Raw genomic sequence first — 21,866 nt, 5'->3', positions numbered from 1 at the left:
AGACATTGAGGCGATAACGGAGCGGAGAGATTCCATCCGGAACCTCCTGGTTTTTACGTGTTTGTTGAGCAGCTTTAGATCCAGGACGGGACGGAACGACCCGTCTTTCTTTGGCACCACAAACAAATTGGAGTAAAAACCGTGACCTTGTTCCTGAAGAGGAACAGAAGTCACCACTCCTTCCGCCTTTAGAGCGGACACCGCTTGTAGCAGAGCATCGGCTCGGTCGGGCGGTGGGGAAGTTCTGAAGAAGCGAGTTGGAGGACGAGAGCTGAACTCTATCCTGTACCCGTGAGACAGAATGTCTCTCACCCAACGGTCTTTGACCTGTGACAGCCAAATGTCGCCAAAGCGGGAGAGCCTGCCACCGACCAAGGATGCGGAGAGAGGAGGCTGAGAGTCATGAGGAAGCCGTCTTGGTAACGGTTCTTCCGGCTGGCTTTTTTGGGCGTGATTGAGTCCGCCAAGAATCTGAGCCCCTCTGATCCTTTTGAGTCCTTTTGGACGAGTAGAATTGGGACCTGCCTGAGCCTCGAAAGGACCGAAAACCAGACTGTCCCCTCCTCTGTTGGGGTTTGTTTTGTCTGGGCTGAGGTAAGGATGAATCCTTACCCTTGGAGTGTTTAATGATTTCATCCAAACGCTCACCAAACAATCGGTCACGAGAAAAAGGCAAACTGGTTAAGCACTTCTTGGAAGAAGAATCTGCCTTCCATTCTCTCAACCACCGGGCTCTGCGTAAAACCACAGAGTTGGCTGACGCCACCGCCGTACGGCTCGTAGAGTCTAGGACAGCATTAATCGCGTAAGACGCGAATGCAGACATTTGAGAGGTCAAGGGTGCCACCTGCGGAGCAGATGTACGTGTGACCGTGTCGACCTGTGTAAGGCCAGCTGAAATAGCTTGGAGTGCCCATACGGCTGCGAATGCTGGCGCCAACGACGCTCCAATCGCTTCATAGATGGATTTTAACCAGAGCTCCATCTGTCTGTCAGTGGCATCTTTAAGTGCCGCCCCATCTTCCACTGCAACTAGAGATCTGGCTGCAAGCCTGGAGATTGGAGGGTCCACCTTGGGACACTGTGTCCAGCCCTTGACCACGTCAGGGGGAAAAGGATAGCGTGTATCTTTAAGCCGTTTGGAAAAACGCTTATCTGGATAAGCGTGGTGTTTCTGGATTGCGTCTCTAAAGTCAGAGTGGTCCAGAAACGTGCTTAATTTACGCTTGGGATACCTGAAATGGAATTTCTCCTGCTGTGAAGCTGCCTCCTCCGCAAGAGGAGCTGGTGGAGAAATATCTAACATCTTATTGATGGACGCTATAAGATCATTCACTATGGCGTCACCATCCGGGGTATCTAGATTGAGAGCGGCCCCAGCATCAGACTCCTGATCAGTTACATCCGCCTCATCACACAGAGAGTCGTCCCGCTGGGACCCTGACCAGTGTGATGAAGTTGAGGGTCGCTCATAGCGAGCCCGCTTAGGTTGTCTGGGACTGTCGTCCGAGTCAGAGCCGTCACCCTGGGGTGCATGTGACACCCCCGGAGCTAGGAAGTGGTCCAGCTGAGGGGGACAAGGTGGCAATGAATCAACAGTGCCCATGGTCTGAGTTACTGGTCTAGACTGCAATGTTTCAAGAATTTTAGACATAGTCATAGACAATCTGTCAGCAAAAGCTGCAAACTCCGTCCCTGTCACCTGGACAGCATTCACAGGTGGTTCTCCCTGGGTCACCTCTAGCAGCGGCCCCGGCTGAGCAATTGCCACAGGGGCCGAGCACTGCACACAATGGGGGTCAGTGGAACCTGCCGGTAGAGTAGCCCCACATGCGGTACAAGCAGCATATAAAGTCTGTGCCTTGGCACTTTTGCTTTTTGCGGACGACATGCTGTTGTCTCCTTGAGAAATCTAAGGAGGGTATATAGCAGAAAATCACCAGTGACTGTACAGTGCAAAGTATTGCCAGCACAAAATACAAAGTACACTATGGCACAAGTGGGGGAGAGCCCTTGAGGGCTGCTTACCGCCCGCTGAAAAGCGGGTGTGAGGTCGTAGAATCCCTTGTCTGAGTCTCCCCGTCTCCCCTCTGCAGCTCAGCGTGCAGGCAGGAATGGCTGCCGGCGTCCTGTGAAGAGGGGCGGACCGTGGGCGTCACAAACAAAAGTGCGGGAAACTGCGTCCCACTGTGCCTAGTGTGAGGGCTGGAGTATGTAAAACAGACTCCAGCTCTTAGCGCTGCTGGTCTGTACAGCGTCCCGCCCTCCTCCTGACTGGCAGGTCTGGGGGCGGGAACGATACGAACTAGGCCGCAAAAGCCGGGGACTGTAGTAATCTAGCGCGGCCGTCATATATGCACGGCCAGCGCGGAAGTCCCCGGCGCACCACAAATCCAAGCCGCGACGCAGTAAAAACTGACCCCCGCGGCCGGATCGGCCGATCGTACTAAGTCACCTCACTCAGCAGAGCTGTAGTGAGTAACGGCACAAGCGCAGCAGCGCTGTTTACCCCGGCGCACTAACACACCCAGCAATGCTGCAGTGTGCGTGCGATAAGCACGGGGACACGGAGTACCTTGATGGAGCAGGGTCCTGTCCCTGAGGAAACTCCGCTCCGTATCCAGCAGATCCTCCAGGGGCTGTGGATGGAGCACGGCCTCAGTGCCCGGAGACCGGTAAAGTCCCACTTCACCCAGAGCCCTAATGGGGATGGGGAAGGAATCAGCATGTGGGCTCCAGCCTCCGTACCCGCAATGGGTACCTCAACCTTAACAAACACCGCCGACAGAAAGTGGGGTGAGAAGGGAGCATGCTGGGGGCCCTCGTATGGGCCCTCTTTTCTTCCATCCGACATAGTCAGCAGCTGCTGCTGACTAAACAGTGGAGCTATGCGTGGATGTCTGGCCTCCTTCGCACAAAGCATAAAACTGAGGAGCCCGTGATCCCACGGGGGGGTGTATAGCCAGAAGGGGAGGGGCCTTACACTTTTAAGTGTAGTACTTTGTGTGGCCTCCGGAGGCAGTAGCTATACACCCAATTGTCTGGGTCTCCCAATTAGGGGCGACAAAGAAAGAATACCTCGATAAAAAGAGCCGAAAACGGCCCCCTCTTACAGGTGGGCAACCGCCGCCTGAAGGACTCGCCTACCTAGACTGGCGTCTGCCGAAGCATAGGTATGCACTTGATAGTGTTTCGTGAAAGTGTGCAGACTAGACCACGTAGCTGCCTGACACACCTGCTGAGCCGTAGCCCGGTGCTGCAATGCCCAGGACGCACCCACGGCTCTGGTAGAATGGGCCTTCAGCCCTGAAGGGAGCGGAAGCCCGGAAGAACGGTAGGCCTCGAGAATCGGTTCCTTGATCCACCGAGCCAAGGTTGACTTGGAGGCCTGAGAGCCCTTACGCTGGCCAGCGACAAGGACAAAGAGCGCATCTGAACGGCGCAGGGGCGCCGTGCGAGACACGTAGAACCGGAGTGCTCTCACTAGATCCAAAGAGTGCAAATTCTTTTCACACTGGTGAATTGGATTAGGGCAAAAGGAAGGCAAGGAGATATCCTGATTGAGATGAAAAGGGGATACCACCTTAGGGAGAAATTCCGGGACAGGACGCAGAACCACCTTATCCTGGTGAAAAACCAGGAAGGGGGCTTTGCATGACAGCGCTGCGAGCTCAGACACTCTCCGAAGTGATGTGACTGCCACTAGGAAGGCCACCTTCTGCGAAAGACATGAGAGAGAGACATCCCTCAGCGGCTCGAAAGGTGGTTTTTGAAGAGCCGACAGAACCCTGTTAAGATCCCAGGGTTCCAGCGGACGTTTGTAAGGTGGGACCATGTGGCAAACCCCCTGCAGGAACGTGCGGACCTGCGGAAGCCTGGCTAGACGCTTTTGAAAAAACACGGAGAGCGCCGATACTTGGCCCTTGAGAGAGCCGAGGGCCAAACCCTTGTCCATTCCAGATTGAAGGAATGAAAGAAAAGTGGGTAAGGCAAACGGCCATGGAGGAAAACCGTTAACAGCGCACCATGATGGGAAGATTTGCCAAGACCTGTAATAGATCTTGGCGGACGTTTGCTTCCTGGCTTGTCTCATGGTGGCAATGACATCCTGAGATAACCCTGAAGACGCTAGGAGCCAGGACTCAATGGCCACACAGTCAGGTTGAGGGCCACAGAATTCAGATGGAAAAACGGGCCTTGTGACAGCAAGTCTGGGCGGTCTGGAAGTGCCCACGGTTGACCCACCGTGAGATGCCACAGATCCGGATACCACGACCGCCTCGGCCAGTCTGGAGCGACGAGAAGGGCGCGACGGCAGTCGGACCTGATCTTGCGTAGTACTCTGGGCAGCATCGCCAGAGGGGAAAACACATAAGGCAGTCGAAACTGCGACCAATTCTGGACTAACGCGTCCGCCGCCAGAGCTCTGTGATCCTGAGACCGTGCCATGAAGGCCGGGACCTTGTTGTTGTGCCGTGACGCCATGAGATCGACGTCCGGCGTTCCCCAGCGGCGACAGATCTCTCGAAACACGTCTGGGTGCAGAGACCATTCCCCCGCGTCCATGCCCTGACGACTGAGAAAATCTGCTTCCCAGTTTTCTACGCCCGGGATGTGAACTGCGGAGATGGTGGAGCCTGTGGCTTCCACCCACTGCAGAATCCGTCGGACTTCCTGGAAGGCTTGACGACTGCGAGTGCCGCCTTGGTGGTTGATGTAGGCGACGGCAGTGGCGTTGTCCGACTGGATACGGATCTGCCTGCCCTCCAGCCACCGATGGAAAGCCAATAGGGCTAGATATACTGCCCTTATCTCCAGGATATTGATCTGAAGGGACGATTCTATCGGAGTCCAGGTTCCTTGAGCCCTGTGGTGGAGAAAAACCGCTCCCCAACCTGACAGGCTCGCGTCCGTGGTGACCACAGCCCAGGTTGGGGGTAGGAAGGATTTTCCCCACGACAGAGATGTGGGTAGGAGCCACCACTGAAGTGATGTTTTGGTTGCAAGGGAAAGAGAGACGTTCTTGTCGAGGGAAGCCGCACTCTTGTCCCATTTGCGGAGAATGTCCCATTGGAGTGGCCGTAGATGGAATTGCGCGAACGGCACTGCCTCTATAGCTGCCACCATCTTCCCCAGGAAGTGCATGAGGTGCCTTAAGGGGTGTGACTGACTCTGAAGAAGTGATTGCACCCCTGCCTGCAGAGAAAGCTGTTTGTCGCTCGGTAGCTTGACTAACGCTTGCTGGGTATGAAACTCCATCCCGAGGTAAGTCAGTGATTGGGTCGGTGTCAACTTGGATTTCAGGAAGTTGATGATCCACCCGAACTGCTGGAGAGTTGCCAGAGCGACGGTAAGGCTTTGTTGACACGCCACCCGAGAAGGGGCCCTGACTAGGAGATCGTCCAAGTAGGGGATCACCGAGTGGCCCTGAGAGTGCAGGACCGCCACGACGGATGCCATGACTTTGGTGAAAACCCGTGGGGCTGTCGCCAGGCCGAAAGGCAATGCTACGAACTGAAGGTGTTCGTCCCCGATGGCGAAACGCAGGAAACGTTGATGTTCGGGTGCGATCGGTACATGGAGATAAGCATCCTTGATATCGATCGATGCTAGGAAGTCTCCTTGTGACATCGAGGCGATGACCGAGCGGAGAGATTCCATCCGAAACCGTCTGGTTCTCACATGTCTGTTGAGTAGCTTGAGGTCCAGAACGGGACGGAATGACCCGTCCTTTTTTGGCACCACGAACAAGTTGGAGTAAAATCCGCGACCACGTTCCTGAAGGGGAACGGGGATCACAACTCCTTCTAACTTTAGAGCGTCCACTGCCTGAAAAAGTGCGTCGGCCTGAGCGGGGGGCGGAGAGGTTCTGAAGAAACGAACCGTAGGACGAGAGTTGAACTCTATCCTGTAACCATGAGACAGAATGTCTCTCACCCATCGATCTTGAACATGTGGCCACCAGGCGTCGCCAAAGCGGGAGAGCCTGCCACCGACCGAGGATGCGGCTAGGGGAGGCCGAGAGTCATGAGGAGGCCGTCTTGGAGGCAGTGCCTCCTGCGGCATTTTGGGGGCGTGACTTGGACCGCCACGCATAAGAGATCCTTTGGCCTTTCTCCGGCCTGTTGGACGAAGAGGATTGGGGCTTGGCGGAGGGACGAAAGGACCGAAACCTCGATTGGATTTTTCTCTGCTGAGGTCTCTTAGGTTTGGACTGGGGTAAGGAGGAGTCCTTTCCCTTGGATTCCTTAATAATCTCATCCAATCGTTCGCCAAACAAACGGTAGCCAGAAAAAGGCAAACCAGTTAAGAACCTCTTGGAAGCCGAGTCTGCTTTCCATTCGCGCAGCCACATGGCCCTGCGGACTGCCACGGAGTTAGCAGATGCTACAGCCGTACGGCTAGTGGAGTCCAGGACGGCGTTCATGGCGTAGGACGAAAAGGCTGATGCCTGAGAGGTCAAAGACGAAACATGCGGAGCAGAATTCCGTGTGACAGCATTAATCTCAGTCAGACAAGCCGAGATTGCTTGGAGAGCCCACACGGCTGCAAAGGCTGGGGCGAAAGACGCGCCCGTGGCCTCATAGATGGACTTCACCAAGAGCTCTATCTGTCTGTCAGTGGTATCCTTCAGGGATGAGCCATCTGCAACAGACACAACGGACCTAGCAGCCAATCTGGAGACTGGAGGATCCACCTTGGGAGAGTGAGCCCAACCCTTAACGACTTCAGATGGAAAGGGGTAACGCGTGTCAGTGTGACGTTTAGCAAAGCGCTTGTCCGGGACCGCTCTGGGCTTCTGGACAACATCCCTGAAGTTAGAGTGATCAAAAAACGTATTGTGCGTACGTTTGGGGAACCGAAACTGGTGTTTCTCCTGCTGAGACGCCGACTCCTCTACAGGAGGAGGCGGAGGTGAGAGATCCAACACCTGGTTGATGGACGAGATAAGATCATTTACTAAGGCGTCCCCCTCAGGTGTATCAAGGTTAAGGGCGAAGTCAGGGTCAGAGCCCTGAGCTCCCACGTCCGCCTCGTCGTCCTGAGAGTCCTCAAGCTGGGATCCCGAGCAGCGTGAGGAAGTCGGGGGAAGAGTCCCAGCGAGACCGCTTAGCCGGTCTGGGACTGCGGTCCGGGCAGGAGTCCTCCGCCTGAGACCTAGGGGCCAACCTGTGAGCGCGCTGCGGCGCGGACCGAGAGGGGCCTGGAGGAGACAAGCTAACAGGGGCCGGGGCCTGAGGAAGGTCCGGTCTGGACTGCAATGCCTCAAGGAGTTTAGAAGACCATTTGTCCATAGACAGTGCAATGGATTGGGAAAGTGACTGAGAGAGTTTCTCAGCAAAAGAGGCCAACACCGGTGACTCTGTCCCTGCAGCCTGCTCAGGGGGAGCAGGGGGGGTCTACATGAGCCGAGGGGCCCACCAGTGCCCGAGGCTCCGGCTGAGCAAGCGAGGCAGGAGTCGAGCATTGCTCATAGTGAGGGTAGGTGGAACCCGCAGGTAACATAGCCCCACAAGAGGTACAGGCCGCGAAAAAAGGGCGGCGCCAGCAAAGAGCGGGAATCTGGGGTCCCCACAGTGGTCAGTGAGGGAGGAGGAAGACATGCAGGATGCTCCAGCCCTCACATCCGACGTCATGTCGGTAATCCCGCCCTTACCCCTGACAGGCAGGCCCGGGGGCGGGATTTTCGCGACTAGGCCGCGGTGAAACCGGGGACTAAATTTGAGGCCGCGCCCGACAAGCAGGCACGGTCGGCGCGGAAGTCCACCGGCCTCCTCAATTTCAACTACCGCGGCTTCCGGGAAGAAGGTGCGCTCCCTGCACAGTCCCCTATGGGGACACAGAGTACCTTTAAGTTGCAGGGCCCGGTCCCTGAGGTTGAAGAGGCTCCGGTCCGGCAGGTTCCACCAGGGGCTGCGGATGGAGCACGGTCCCAGCAAATGGATGACCGCTCTGGATCCCACTTCTCCCAGAGCCGCATAAGGGATGGTGAAGGAGACGGCATGTGGCTCCAGCCTCCGTACCCACAATGGGTACCTCAACCTTAACAACACCGCCGACATAGTGGGGTGAGAAGGGAACATGCCGGGGGCCCCGTGGGGGCCCTCTTTTCTTCCAACCGACATAACTAAGTATGAGAATGCATGAGTGGATGTGTGCCTCCTTCCACACAAAGCATAAAACTGAGGAGCCCGTGGTCCACGGGAGGGTGTATAGGCAGAGGGGAGGGGTTACACTTTTTAAAGTGTAATACTTTGTGTGGCCTCCGGAGGCAGAAGCTATACACCTAATTGTCTGGGTCTCCCAATGGAGCGACAAAAACGCATGCGTTTTTACCGCGATTTGGTGCGTTTTTGGCTGCGTTTTTGATCTCTGCGTTTTGCTGCGTTTTTCCAATGCATTGCATGGGGGGAAAACGCAGAAAAACGCAGGAAAGAACTGACATGTCCATTTTTTTTTTAACTCAAAAACGCAGATAAAAAAAACAGATGTGTGCGGACAACAAAAATGAAAACTCAGACTTTGCTGGGGAAGAAAAGTCCTGCAGTTTTAAGGCCAAAAACGCACCAGAAAAACGCGCAAAAACGCCGCGAAAAACGCACTGTGCGCACATAGCCTAACACTGTGTGTGCAGGATCCTTGCTCCTTGCACATAAATACTGTAAATGGCCTGGGAGCCTTCTGCAGCGTCCTTTCTCCCTTTGTCTGGGAAACCAGTCAGGGGGGATCTCACCTGCTTTCCAGGCAGTGAAAATAGCAGAGCCAGCTTGCTGTGGCGTTGTCATATTCAACTCAGAGCCTGTAGAGAGGGGCTGAGGAATCAGTGCCATCTTCATCTCAGAGCCTGCGGAGAGGGGCTGAGGAATCAGTGCCATCTTCATCTCAGAGCCTGCAGAGAGGGGCTGAGGAATTGGGCTATAGGGCACAGGCCTCTACCCTGGGCTTTGGAAAATCGGTGTCCGTGGAACCAGTCGTCCAGCCCAGGATCCAGCGTCGCGGTAGGGGGTACGTGTAGGCAACGCTTCACGTTCCCGCCCGTTGATGGTAGTGGGAGATCGGTCCCAAAAGGAAACCGTCGCCCTCAAAAAATAAACCTTGAAAGGAAGTGCCTCCTACAGACACTAAGCTAAAACTGAGCTTGCCTGGCCCAGCCAGGGGGTGTATACTGCAGAGGAGGAGCTATGCTTTTGCATCTACGTAGTGTCCTCCTATGGATAGGCAGCATAACACCCACGGTCCTGTGTCCCCAATGAGGCGTCAGAGAAAATGCAGACTCTGAATATCACACAGCCTCTGACTCTTAAGGGGACTTTGCACGTTGCAACATCATTAGCCGATTGTAGCGATGCCGAGCGCGATAGTACCCGCCCCGTCGCACATGCGATCTCTTGTGATAGCTGCCGTAGCGAACATTATCGCTATGGCAGCTTCACACGGACTTACCTGCCCTGCGACATTGCTCTGGCCGGCGACCCGCCTCCTTCCAAAGGGGGCAGGTCGTGCGGCGTCACAGCGACGTCACAAGGCAGCCGTCCAATAGAAGTGGAGGGGCGGAGATGAGTGGGACGTAAACATCCCGTCTACCTCCTTCCTTCCTCATTGCAGGCGGGACGCAGGTAAGGAGATGTTCCTCGCTCCTGCGGCTTCATACACAGCAATTATGTGCTGCCGCAGGAACAAGATCAAACCTGTCGCTGCAGCGAAATTATCGAAATGACCGACACTACACAGATCACCGATTTTCGACGCTTTTGCGATCGTTTATTGGTGCTTCTAGGCTTTACACGTTGCGACGTCGTTACCGACCCCGGATGTGCGTCACTTTTGATTTCACCCCGACGAGATCGCAGTAGCGATGTCACAACGTGCAAAGTACCCCTTAGTTTACTTATTATCTTTCCATTCAAATAGATTGAGCATCTGAATTAAAACAGCCCGGATCATGACTAGTAATGTTAGAGAAGACCACCATAGATGATATCAATTTCTACTCATGTCAAACAACAATGGGTGTCTCACCTGGGTCTCCCCTAGGGATTCTCTGTTTTCAATGGGAAACAAGTTGGAGGAGGTGAAGAATGTATATACTGGGTCTTTTGGGAATGTGGTCGTGATCTGTCAAGTGGAGAGAAGACAATGTTAGGGATACAAAAAAAAGGATCTAGTGCCAAAAATGATTAGAGTGGGAATATCCTTTTAAGACAAGGAGTACTGCCATCCATTCTAATGGAGATTAAAAAGCAGCGTTCTGGTAATTGGGGGTATTCCCAGTCGAGACCATGCCAGTTCACCCAAAATGTCTCTGTTAATCCTTGTATTCTCCATGAAAACCCTCTGTTATTCCTCCAGAAATCATATGAATAAACTGAACATGTTTGATAAGTCTCTACACAGTCTGACATGGTCAGCGCTGATCAAAGTGTGTAAGGACATATCAGTTTAAAAAAGAGAATTTTGTTACTTACCGTAAATTCTTTTTCTTATAGTTCCGTATTGGGAGACCCAGACCATGGGCGTTTAGCTTCTGCCTCCGGAGGACACACAAAGTACTACACTTAAAAGTGTAGCTCCTCCCTCTGAGCTTATACACCCCCTGGTAGCCAGTCCTAGCCAGTTTAGTGCAAAAGCTGAAGGAGAATAGCCACCCACAAGTAGAACAGAGTAAGAACCGGAACAACCGGAGACTCTGTCCACGACAACAGCCGGTGATAACACACGGAACAAGAAAATTGCCAACAGGCAACAGGGAGGGAGCTGGGTCTCCCAATACGGAACTATAAGAAAAAGAATTTACGGTAAGTAAACAAAATTCTCTTTTTCTTTATCGTTCCTATGGGAGACCCAGACAATGGGATGTCTCAAAGCAGTCCATGGGTGGGAATAAACAGAAAAACTAAGAAGTAGGCGAAGCCTAACTTCACAAATGGGCGACAGCCGCCTGAAGGATGCGTCTGCCCAAGCTCGCATCTGCCGAAGCATGAGCATGCACTTGGTAGTGCTTTGAAAAGGTATGCAGGCTAGTCCAAGTGGCAGCCTGCCGTAGCCTGGTGCCTGAAAGCCCAAGAGGCACCGACAGCTCTGGTCGAGTGTGCCTTGATCCCCGGCGGGGAAGGCACCTGAGAACACTGAAAGGCATCCGAAATGGTCGACCTAATCCAACGGGCTAAGGTCGGCTTAGAAGCAGAAAGGCCCTTGCGCCGACCTGTGGTTAGCACAAAAAGAGAGGTGCACCGCCTAAGAGCAGCGGTGCGAGACACATAGATCCGGAGAGCACGCACCAGATCCAGAGTATGCAACGCTTTTTCAAAGCGATGAACAGGAGCCGGACAAAAGGAAGGTAGGGTAATGTCCTGGTTAAGGTGGAAAGGGGAGACCACCTTAGGAAGAAAGTCCGGAGTCGGACGGAGAACCACCTTATCTTGATGAAAAACCAAAAAAGGTGACTCCGAAGAGAGCGCAGCCAAATCGGAGACTCTCCTGAGGGAAGTTATGGCCACTAGAAAGACCACTTTCTGTGAAAGACGAAACAAAGAAACCTCCCTAAGAGGCTCAAAGGGGGGTTTCTGCAAAACCGTGAGAACCAAATTGAGGTCCCAGGGATCCAAGGGCCGCCGGTAAGGTGGAATGATGTGAGACGCGCCCTGCATGAAGATGCGGACCTGAGCCAGCCGGGCGATACGCCGCTGGAACAGCACTGACAGAGCCGAGACTTGTCCCCTGAGAGAGTTGAGGGACAGTCCCAGCTGCAGACCGGACTGTAGAAAGGACAGAAGGGTCGGCAAGGAAAAAGGCCAAGGAGGATGGCCGGAAGAGCGACACCAGGACAGGAAAATTTTCCAAGTCCTGTGATAGATCTTGGCGGAGGAAGACTTACGGGCCCGAGTCATAGTGGAGATGACTTAAGGAGGGATACCAGAAGCCGTCAAAATCCAGGACTAAAGAGCCACGCCGTCAATCTGAGAGCGGCAGAATTCTGGCGGAAAAACGGACCTTGTGAGAGAAGGTCTGGACGGTCCGGAAGATGCCACGGCACCTCTACGGACAGATGGAGCAGGTCTGGGTACCAAGCTCGCCTGGGCCAGTCCGGAGCAATGAGGATGACTCGACGGCCCTCCATTCTGATCTTGCGCAGGACTCTGGGCAAGAGAGCTAGAGGGGGAAACACGTAGGACAGACGAAACTGGGACCAGTCTTGAACCAGAGCGTCCGCGGCGAATGCCTGAGGATCGTGGGAGCGAGCCACGTAAACGGGAACTTTGTTGTTGTGACGTGATGCCATTAGGTCCACGTCCGGAGTGCCCCATTTGCGGCAGATTGACTGAAAAACTACCGGGTGCAGGGACCACTCGCCACTGTCCATGGTTTGACGGCTGAGATAATCTGCCTCCCAGTTTTCCACGCCTGGAATGTGGACTGCGGATATGGTGGACTTGGAGTCCTCCGCCCATTGAAGGATGCGTTGTACCTCCAACATTGCCAGGCGGCTGCGTGTCCCGCCTTGGTGATTGATGTAGGCAACCGCTGTCGCGTTGTCTGACTGGACTCGGCTGTGCTTGCCCGCCAACAGGTGGTGAAAAGCTAGGAGAGCCAGAAGCACGGCTCTGGTTTCCAGCACATTGATCGAAAGGGCTGACTCGGACGGAGTCCAAGTGCCCTGCACTCGGTGGTGGAGACATACCGCTCCCCAGCCGGATAGACTGACATCCGTGGTGAGGATCACCCAGGACGGGGCCAGAAAGGAGCGCCCCTGAGACAGAGAGAGGGGCCGAAGCCACCACTGAAGAGAGCTCCTGGTCTGTGGCGACAGAGCCACTAACCTGTGCAAGGAGGAAGGCCGCTTGTCCCAACAGCGGAGAATGTTCAGCTGCAGGGGACGCAGATGGAACTGGGCAAAGGGAACAGCCTCCATGGACGCCACCATCTGACCCAGCACCTGCATCAGGCACCTGAGGGAATAACGGCGGGGCCTCAGCAGAGAGCGCACCGCCAGTTGAAGGGACTGCTGTTTGACTAAGGGCAACTTCACAAGTGCCGGCAGAGTCTCGAACTGCATCCCTAGGTACGTGAAACTCTGGGTCGGAGTCAGAGTGGATTTGGGAAGATTGACAAGCCACCCGAATTGGGCTAGAGTGGCGAGAGTGAGCGAGACACTCCGCTGACAGTCTGCGCTGGATGAAGCCTTGACTAGAAGGTCGTCCAGGTAAGGAATCACTGCCAACCCCTGGAGGTGCAGAACCGCAATCACTGCTGCCATGACCTTGGTGAATACCCGAGGGGCCGTGGCTAACCCGAAGGGGAGAGCCACGAATTGGAAATGTTCCTCTCCGATTGCAAAACGTAGCCAACGCTGGTGTGAAACTGCAATTGGCACATGCAGATAGGCATCTCTGATGTCGATGGACGCCAGGAAATCCCCTTGGGTCATTGAGGCAATGACTGATCGCAGAGACTCCATGCGAAAGTGCCGCACCTGAACATGCTTGTTGAGAAGCTTGAGATCCAGGATGGGCCGGAAGGAACAGTCCTTTTTGGGGACTAGGAAGAGATTTGAGTAGAAACCTCTGAACCGTTCCCGGGCGGGAACCGGTACAATTACTCCGTTGGCCTGCAAGGATGCCACGGCCTGAGAGAAGGCGGCGGCCTTGGAGCAGGGGGGGGAGTTGACAGAAAAAAATCTGTTTGGCGAGCTGGAAGAGAATTCTATCCTGTAGCCGTGGGAGATGATATCCCGCACCCACTGATCGGAGACGTGTTGAAACCACGCGTCGCCAAAGTGGGAGAGCCTGCCACCGACTAAGGATGTTGCTGGAGCGGGCAGATAGTCACGAGGACGCTGCCTTGGTGGCAGCACCTCCTGCGGTCTTTTGTGGACGCGCTTTTGGGCGCCAGTTGGATTTCTGGTCCTTGGCTGAGTTAGTGGACGAGGCCGAGGGCTTAGAGGACGACCAGTTGGAGGAACGAAAGGAACGAAACCTCGACTGATTCCTGCCCTGGACAGGTTTCCTGGTTTTGGTTTGTGGCATGGAAGTACTCTTCCCGCCAGTAGCTTCCTTAATAATTTCATCCAGCTGTTCACCGAACAGCCGGGACCCAGCAAAAGGGAGTCCAGCAAGGTACTTCTTTGAAGAAGCATCTGCCTTCCACTCTCGAAGCCACAACATCCTGCGGATAGCGAGGGAATTAGCCGAAGCCACCGCAGTGCGGTGAGAAGCCTCCAGCATGGCAGACATGGCATAGGATGAAAAAGCTGAAGCTTGGGAAGTTAAGGCAACCATTTCGGGCATAGATTCCCTGGTGAGGGAATGCATCCCCTCTAGAGAAGCAGAGATGGCTTTGAGAGCCCACACTGCTGCAAAAGTCGGGGAGAACGAGGCCCCTGCCGCTTCATATACAGATTTGGCCAGAAGGTCAATCTGGCGGTCAGTGGAATCCTTAAGAGAGGTGCCATCAGCCACCGATACAACGGTCCGGGCTGAGAGTCTAGACACCGGGGGGTCTACCTTTGGGGAATGAGCCCACTCCTTGACCACCTCAGGTGGAAAGGGAAAACGGTCATCAGAACCACGCTTTGGGAAGCGTTTGTCAGGACAGGCCCTGGGTTTGGTCACAGCGGCCTGAAAACTGGAGTGGTTAAAGAACACACTCTTTGGTCTTTTAGGCGAGGTAAACTGGTGCTTTTCTGCCAGAGAGGGTTGTTCCTCTGATACTGGCGGATTGAGATCCAGTACAGAATTAATGGACGCAATCAAATCACTAACATCTGAGTCACTTTCGGACAGATCAATGGGGTACATGGAGTTAACCTCCGAGCCCCCCGTAAAGGCATCCTCCTCGTCCTGCGAGTCAGCTCCTGAATCAGAGCCGCGGGACGAGGAAGGAGAGGGAACCCTGTGTCTCTTCTTAGAAGGACGGGGTCTGGGACCAGATTATGAATCCTCTGTGAGCTCCGGTCCTGAGAGACCCCTAGCAGCAGAAGCACCCTGTGAAGGGGGCTGATGCATATTCAGCAAAGTCCTGGACAAAAGTCCCATGGAGTCGGCAAAAGACTGGGAGATAGACCTAGAAAAGGATTCTACCCAAGCCGGGGGTTCAGCCACAGGAGCAGGAGCAGCCTGAGAGACCACTGGGAGTGAGACTCCTGGCTGAGGCACCGTCAGGTTAGACCAGGCATCACAATGTGGATAGGTGCTCGATTCAGGCAGTAGGAGCTTACATGCAGTGCATACCGAATACAGCTTTGGAGCCTTGCTCCTCGTGTGAGACATGCTGCTGGAGTGGGGGCTCTGCCAGAGAATGACCCCCAGAGAGTATATACAGAGGTCCACAACCAGAGGTTGTGGCTTACCAGACCGCTGGAGCGGTGTTGTGTGCCCTCCAGATCCCGAAGCCCGGACCCCCAAGCACAGCACCTCAGCAGGGATGCTGCAGATCAGCGCTGCAATGACTGATCGCAGGGGGAACGCTGAGAAAATGGCCGCCGGAGCGAAGAGAGGGGGCAGGACTTGCTTGGGAGCGGGATCTGGAGGGCCATAGAGACCTACAGGGGAGGGGACATACACTGCAGTGAGGAGTGTCCCTCCCCTGTGCAGAACGGCCGCCGGGTGGAGCCGAGCCTGTCCCTCTGCATGAGTGACATGCGAGGGCAGAGAAACCGAAACTAGGCCTCCGGCGAAGCCGGGGCCTAAATTTGAGCGGTGCGGCCGGCGCGCAGGCACCATCGGCACGGTTCTCAGGTGACAGCCAGAGAACCCGCCGGAAATGTCATAAAACACAATCAGCACACTCTCCCACAACAATAAAGTACAGGGACCCCCAATATATAAACGCCTCAGGTACTTAGCTTGCTGAGACGCAGGGTTCCAAGTCCCTGGGGATGAGTGCGCCGGTCCAACAGGATCCTGAAGGGCTGCGGATGGAGACCGGTCTCCTGCCAAGCATGGAGAACCGTGCTGGCTCCCACTTCAAGCCAGAGCCCAGGAGGGATGGTGAAGGAGCGCGGCATGTAAGGCTCCAGCCTTGAAATCAACCTTAACAACACCGCCGACACAGTGGGGTGAGAAGGGACATGCCGGGGGTCCACTTGGACCCGCTTTTCTTCAAACTCTTTCCAAAAATCAAAAATCAGATGAGAATGCATGTGTGGATGTATGCCTCCTGAACACAAAGCGATAAACGGGCTAGATCTGATTCTCCAGGGGGTGTATAAGCTCAGAGGGAGGAGCTACACTTTTAAGTGTAGTACTTTGTGTGTCCTCCGGAGGCAGAAGCTAAACACCCATTGTCTGGGTCTCCCATAGGAACGATAAAGAAAAAGAATTTACGGTAAGTAACAAAATTCTCTTTTTCTTTATCGTTCCTTTGGGAGACCCAGACCATGGGACGTTCCAAAGCTGTCCCTGGGTGGGAATAAACAGAAAAAGCTAAGAAGTAGGCGGAGCCTAACTTCACAAGTGGGCGACAGCCGCCTGAAGGATGCGTCTGCCCAAGCTCGCATCTGCCGAAGCATGAGCATGCACTTGGTAGTGCTTCGAAAAGGTATGCAGGCTAGTCCAAGTGGCAGCCTGACAGACTTGTTGAGCCGTAGCCTGTTGCCTAAAAGCCCAAGAGGCACCGACAGCTCTAGTCGAGTGTGCTTTGATCCCCGGCGGGGGAGGCACCTGAGTTCTCTGGTAGGCGTCCGAAATGGTCGATCTAATCCAACGGGCCAAGGTCGGCTTAGAAGCAGAGAGACCCTTGCGCCGCCCTGTGGTTAGCACAAAAAGAGAGGTGCACCGCCTAAGCGCAGCGGTGCGAGACACATAGATCCGGAGCGCACGCACCAGATCTAGAGAATGCAGCGCTTTCTGAAAGCAATGAACAGGTGCCGGACAGAAGGAAGGCAAGGAAATATCCTGGTTAAGGTGGAAGGGAGAGACCACCTTAGGAAGAAAGTCCGGGGTCGGACGGAGAACTACCTTGTCTTGGTGAAAAACAAAAAAAGGTGACTCCGAGGAGAGCGCAGCCAAATCAGAGACTCTCCTGAGAGAAGTTATGGCAACTAGAAAGGCCACCTTTTGAGAAAGACGATACAAAGAAACCTCCCTACGGGGCTCGAAAGCGGGTTTCTGCAATACCGTGAGGACCAAGTTAAGGTCCCAGGGATCCAAGGGCCGCCGATAAGGCGGAATGATGTGAGACGCACCTTGCATGAAGGTGCGGACCTGAGCCAGCCGGGCGAGACGCCACTGGAACAGCACTGATAGAGCTGAGACTTGTCCCTTGAGAGAGTTGAGGGACAGTCCTAGCTGCAGACCGGACTGTAAAAAAGACAGAAGGGTCGGCAACGAGAATGGCCAAGGAGAATGGCCGGAAGAGCGACACCAGGACAGGAAAATTTTCCAAGTCCTGTGATAGATCTTGACGGAGGAAGACTTACGGGCCCGAGTCATAGTGGAGATGACTTCAGGAGGAATACCAGAAGCCGTCAAAATCCAGGACTCAAGAGCCACGCCGTCAATTTGAGGGCCACAGAATTCGGGCGGAAAAACGGACCTTATGAGAGAAGGTCTGGACGGTCCGGAAGATGCCACGGCATCTCTACGGACAGTTGGAGCAGGTCCGGATACCAAGCTTGCCTGGGCCAGTCCGGTGCAATGAGGATGACTCGACGGCCCTCCATTCTGATCTTGCGCAGGACTCTGGGCAAGAGAGCTAGACGGGGAAACACGTAGGACAGACGAAACTGGGACCAGTCTTGAACCAGAGCGTCCGCGGCGAAGGCCTGAGGATCGTGGGAGCGAGCCACCTAAACCGGAACCTTGTTGTTGTGACGGGATGCCATTAGGTCCACGTCCGGAGTGCCCCACTTGCGGCAGATTGACTGAAACACTGCCAGGTGCAGGGACCACTCGCCACCGTCCACGGATTGACGGCTGAGATAATCTGCCTCCCAGTTTTCTACGCCAGGGATGTGGACTGCGGATATGGTGGACTTGGAGTCCTCCGCCCATTGAAGAATGCGTTGGACCTCCAACGTTGCCAGGCGGCTGCGTGTCCCGCCTTGGTGATTGATGTAGACAACCGCTGTCACGTTGTCTGACTGGACTCGAATGTACCTGCCCGCCAACAGGTGGTGAAAGGCAAGGAGAGCTAGAAGCACAGCTCTGGTTTCCAGCACATTGATTGAAAGGGCTGACTCGGACGGAGTCCAAGTGCCCTGTGCTCTGTGGTGGAGATGTACCGCTCCCCAGCCGGATAGGCTGGCATCCGTGGTGAGAATCACCCAGGACGGAGTCAGGAAGGAGCGCCCTTGGGACAGGGAGAGGGGTCGAAGCCACCACTGAAGAGAGCTCCTGGTCCGTGGCGACAGAGCCACTAACCTCTGTAAGGAGGAAGGCCGCTTGTCCCAACAGCGGAGAATGTCCAGCTGCAGAGGACGCAGATGGAACTGGGCAAAGGGAACCACCTCCATGGAGGCCACCATTTGACCCAGCACCTGCATCAGACGCCTGAGGGAATAACGGCGGGGCCTCAGGAGAGAGCGCACCGCCAACCGGAGTGACAGCTGTTTGTCTAAGGGCAACTTCACAAGTGCCGGCAAAGTCTCGAACTGCATCCCTAGGTCGTGAGACTCTGGGTCGGAGTCAGAGTGGATTTGGGAAGATTGACAATCCACCCGAATTGGGCTAGGGTGGCGAGAGTGAGCGAAACACTCCGCTGACAGTCTGCGCTGGATGTACCCTTGACCAGAAGGTCGTCCAGATAAGGAAGCACTGATAACCCCTGGAGGTGCAGGACCGCAATCACTGCCGCCATGACCTTGGTGAATACCCGAGGGGCCGTGGCTAACCCGAAGGGGAGAGCCACGAATTGGAAATGATCCTCTCCTATCGCAAAACGTAACCAACGCTGATGTGACACTGCGATTGGCACATGTAGATAGGCATCTCTGATGTCGATGGACGCCAGGAACTCCCCTTGGGTCATAGAGGCAATGACTGATCGCAGAGACTCCATGCGAAAATGCCGCACCCGGCCATGCTTGTTGAGAAGCTTGAGATCCAGGATGGGCCGGAAGGTACCGTCCTTTTTTGGAACTAGGAAGAGATTTGAGTAAAAACCTCTGAACCGTTCCTGAGCGGGAACTGGGACAATCACTCTGTTTGCCTGCAAGGACGCCACGGCCTGCGAGAAGGCGGCGGCCTTGGAGCAGGGGGGAGTTGAGAGAAAAAAATCTGTTTGGAGAGCTGGAAGAGAATTCTATCCTGTAGCCGTGAGATATGATGTCTCTCACCCACTGATCGGAGACTTGCTTTAACCAAGCGTCGCCAAAGTGGGAGAGCCTGCCACCGACTAAGGACGTGGCTGGAGCGGGCCGAGAGTCATGAGGAAGCTGTCTTAGTGGCAGAACCTCCTGCGGTCTTCTGCGGACGCGCTTTTGGGCGCCAGTTGGATTTCTGATCCTTGGCTGAGTTAGCGGACGAGGCTGAAGGCTTAGAGGATGACCAGTTGGAGGAACAAAAGGAACGAAACCTCGATTGATTCCTACCCTGGGCGGGTTTCCTGGTCTTGGTTTGTGGCATGGAAGTACTCTTCCCGCCAGTAGCTTCTTTAATGATTTCATCCAGCTGTTCACCAAACAGCCGTGAACCAGCAAAAGGGAGCCCAGCAAGAAACTTCTTGGAAGAAGCATCTGCCTTCCACTCTCGAAGCCACAAAATCCTGCGGATAACAAGAAAATTAGCTGAAGCCACCGCAGTGCGGTGAGCAGCCTCTAGCATGGCAGACATGGCATAGGATGAAAAAGCTGAAGCCTGAGCAGTTAAGGTAACCATCTCAGGCATAGATTCCTTGGTGAGGGATTGCATCTCCTCTAGAGAAGCAGAGATGGCTTTGAGAGCCCACACTGCTGCAAAAGTCGGGGAAAACGCGGCCCCCGCAGCTTCATACACAGATTTGGCCAGAAGGTCAATCTGACAGTCAGTGGAATCCTTAAGTGAGGTGCCGTCAGCCACCGACACAACGGTCTGGGCTGAGAGCCTAGACACCGGAGGGTCTACCTTTGGGGAGTGAGACCACTCCTTGACCACCTCAGGTGGAAATGGAAACCGGTCATCAGAACCACGCTTTGGAAAGCGTTTGCCAGGGCAGGCCCTGGGTTTGGTCACAGCGGTCTGAAAACTGGAGTGGTTAAAGAACACACTCTTTGCTCTCTTAGGCGAGGTAAACTGATGTTTTTCTGCCAAAGAGAGTTGCTCCTCTGACACTGGCGGATTGAGATCCAGCACAGAATTAATAGAAGCAATCAAATCACTAAGGTCTGAGTCACCCTCAGAGAAATCGATGGGATACATAGCCTCCGAGCCCCCAGTGAGGGCATCCTCCTCATCTTGAGAGTCAGCTCTTGAGACAGAGCCGTGGGATGGGGAGGGGGAGGAAACCCTGCGCCTTCTCTTAGAAGGACGGGGTCTGGGATCAGATGATGAATCCTCCGTGAGCTCCGATGGACGGAGGTCAGAGGATAGGAGTCCTCTGTCAAGAGTATTAGAGGCACCCTGTGAGGGGGGCTGATGCATATTCATCTAAGTCCTGGACAAAAGCCCCATGGACTCAGCAAATGACTGGGATATGGACCTAGAAAAGGACTCTACCCAGGCCGGGGGTTCAATCACAGGTGCAGCAGCAGCCTGAGAGACCACTGGGGGTGAGACTCCAGGCTGTGGCACCGCCAAGTTAGAGCAGACATCACAATGTGGATAGGTGCTCGGCTCAGGCAGCAGGAGCTTACATGCAGTGCATGCAGAATAAAGCTTTGGAGCCTTGCTCCTTGTGTGAGACATGCTGCTGGAGTGGGGGCTTTGCAGAGAATGAACCCCAGGGAGAATATACAGAGGTCCACAACCGGAGACCGGCTGTGGCTTACATGACCGCTGAGCGCGGTGTTGTGTGCCCTCCAGATCCCGAAGCCCGGTCCCCCAGTCGCAGCACCTCAGCAGAGATGCAGAATGCAGGATGTCCCAGAGCAGAGTGAACTCTGCCTGAGAAGAGGGCGTTCCTATAAAAGAGCGGGAACTGGAGGGCTATAGAGACCTGCAGGGAAGGAGGGACGCCCCAGCAGTGGGGAGTGTCCCTCCCCTGTGTAGAACGGCCGCCGGGAGGAGCCGAACCTGTCCCTCTGTATGAGTGACATGCGAGGGCAGGAAAATGAAACTAGGCCTCCGGCGAAGCCGGGGCCTAAATTTAAGCGGCGAGGCCGACAAGCAGGCACCATCGGAACGGTTCTCAGGCAAAAGCTAGAGAACCCGCCGGAAAAGTTAAAACAATCACATACAGCATACTCTCCCCTTACAATAAAGAACCGGGACCCCCAACATAAACGTCTCAGGTACTTAGCTGCTGAGACGCAGGGCCATGTCCCTGGGGATGAGTGCTCCGGTCCAACAGAATCTTCAAGGGGCTGTGGATGGAGACCGGACTCCTGCCAGGCATGGAGACCGTGCTGGCTCCCACCTCAAGCCAGAGCCCAGAAGGGATGGTGAAGGAGCGCGGCATGTAAGGCTGCAGCCTTGTAAATCAACCTTAACAACACCGCCGACATAGTGGGGTGAGAAGGGACATGCCGGGAGTCCAGACATGGACCCGCTTTTCTTCAAACTCTTTCCAAAAGTCAAACAAATCAGATGAGAATGCATGTGTGGATGTATGCCTCCTGACACAAAGCAATGAAGGGAATTTTGTTTACTTACCGTAAATTCCTTTTCTTCTAGCTCTAATTGGGAGACCCAGACAATTGGGTGTATAGGCTATGCCTCCGGAGGCCGCACAAAGTATTACACTTAAAAGTGTTAAGCCCCTCCCCTTCTGCCTATACACCCCCCGTGCTCCCA

The 21,866-nt window shown here is 54.6% G+C and overlaps 1 protein-coding gene across 1 annotated transcript in view; it reads right to left on the bottom strand.

Annotated features, from left to right (window-relative positions):
* The window catches only part of NPLOC4 (NPL4 homolog, ubiquitin recognition factor), a 131,192-nt gene that overhangs the window by 33,502 nt on the left and 75,824 nt on the right, over positions 1-21,866 (bottom strand). The window contains exon 14 of the mRNA XM_075350695.1: positions 10,021-10,116. Coding sequence (XP_075206810.1) covers positions 10,021-10,116 — 96 coding nt within the window. The remainder of the gene's footprint in view (positions 1-10,020; positions 10,117-21,866) is intronic.

The sequence above is a fragment of the Anomaloglossus baeobatrachus genome, chromosome 5 (genome assembly GCF_048569485.1).
Source record: "Anomaloglossus baeobatrachus isolate aAnoBae1 chromosome 5, aAnoBae1.hap1, whole genome shotgun sequence".
Classification (NCBI taxonomy): domain Eukaryota; kingdom Metazoa; phylum Chordata; class Amphibia; order Anura; family Aromobatidae; genus Anomaloglossus; species Anomaloglossus baeobatrachus.
Note: the sequence above shows the minus strand (reverse complement) of the source record. Positions and strands in the feature narration are given on the sequence as shown.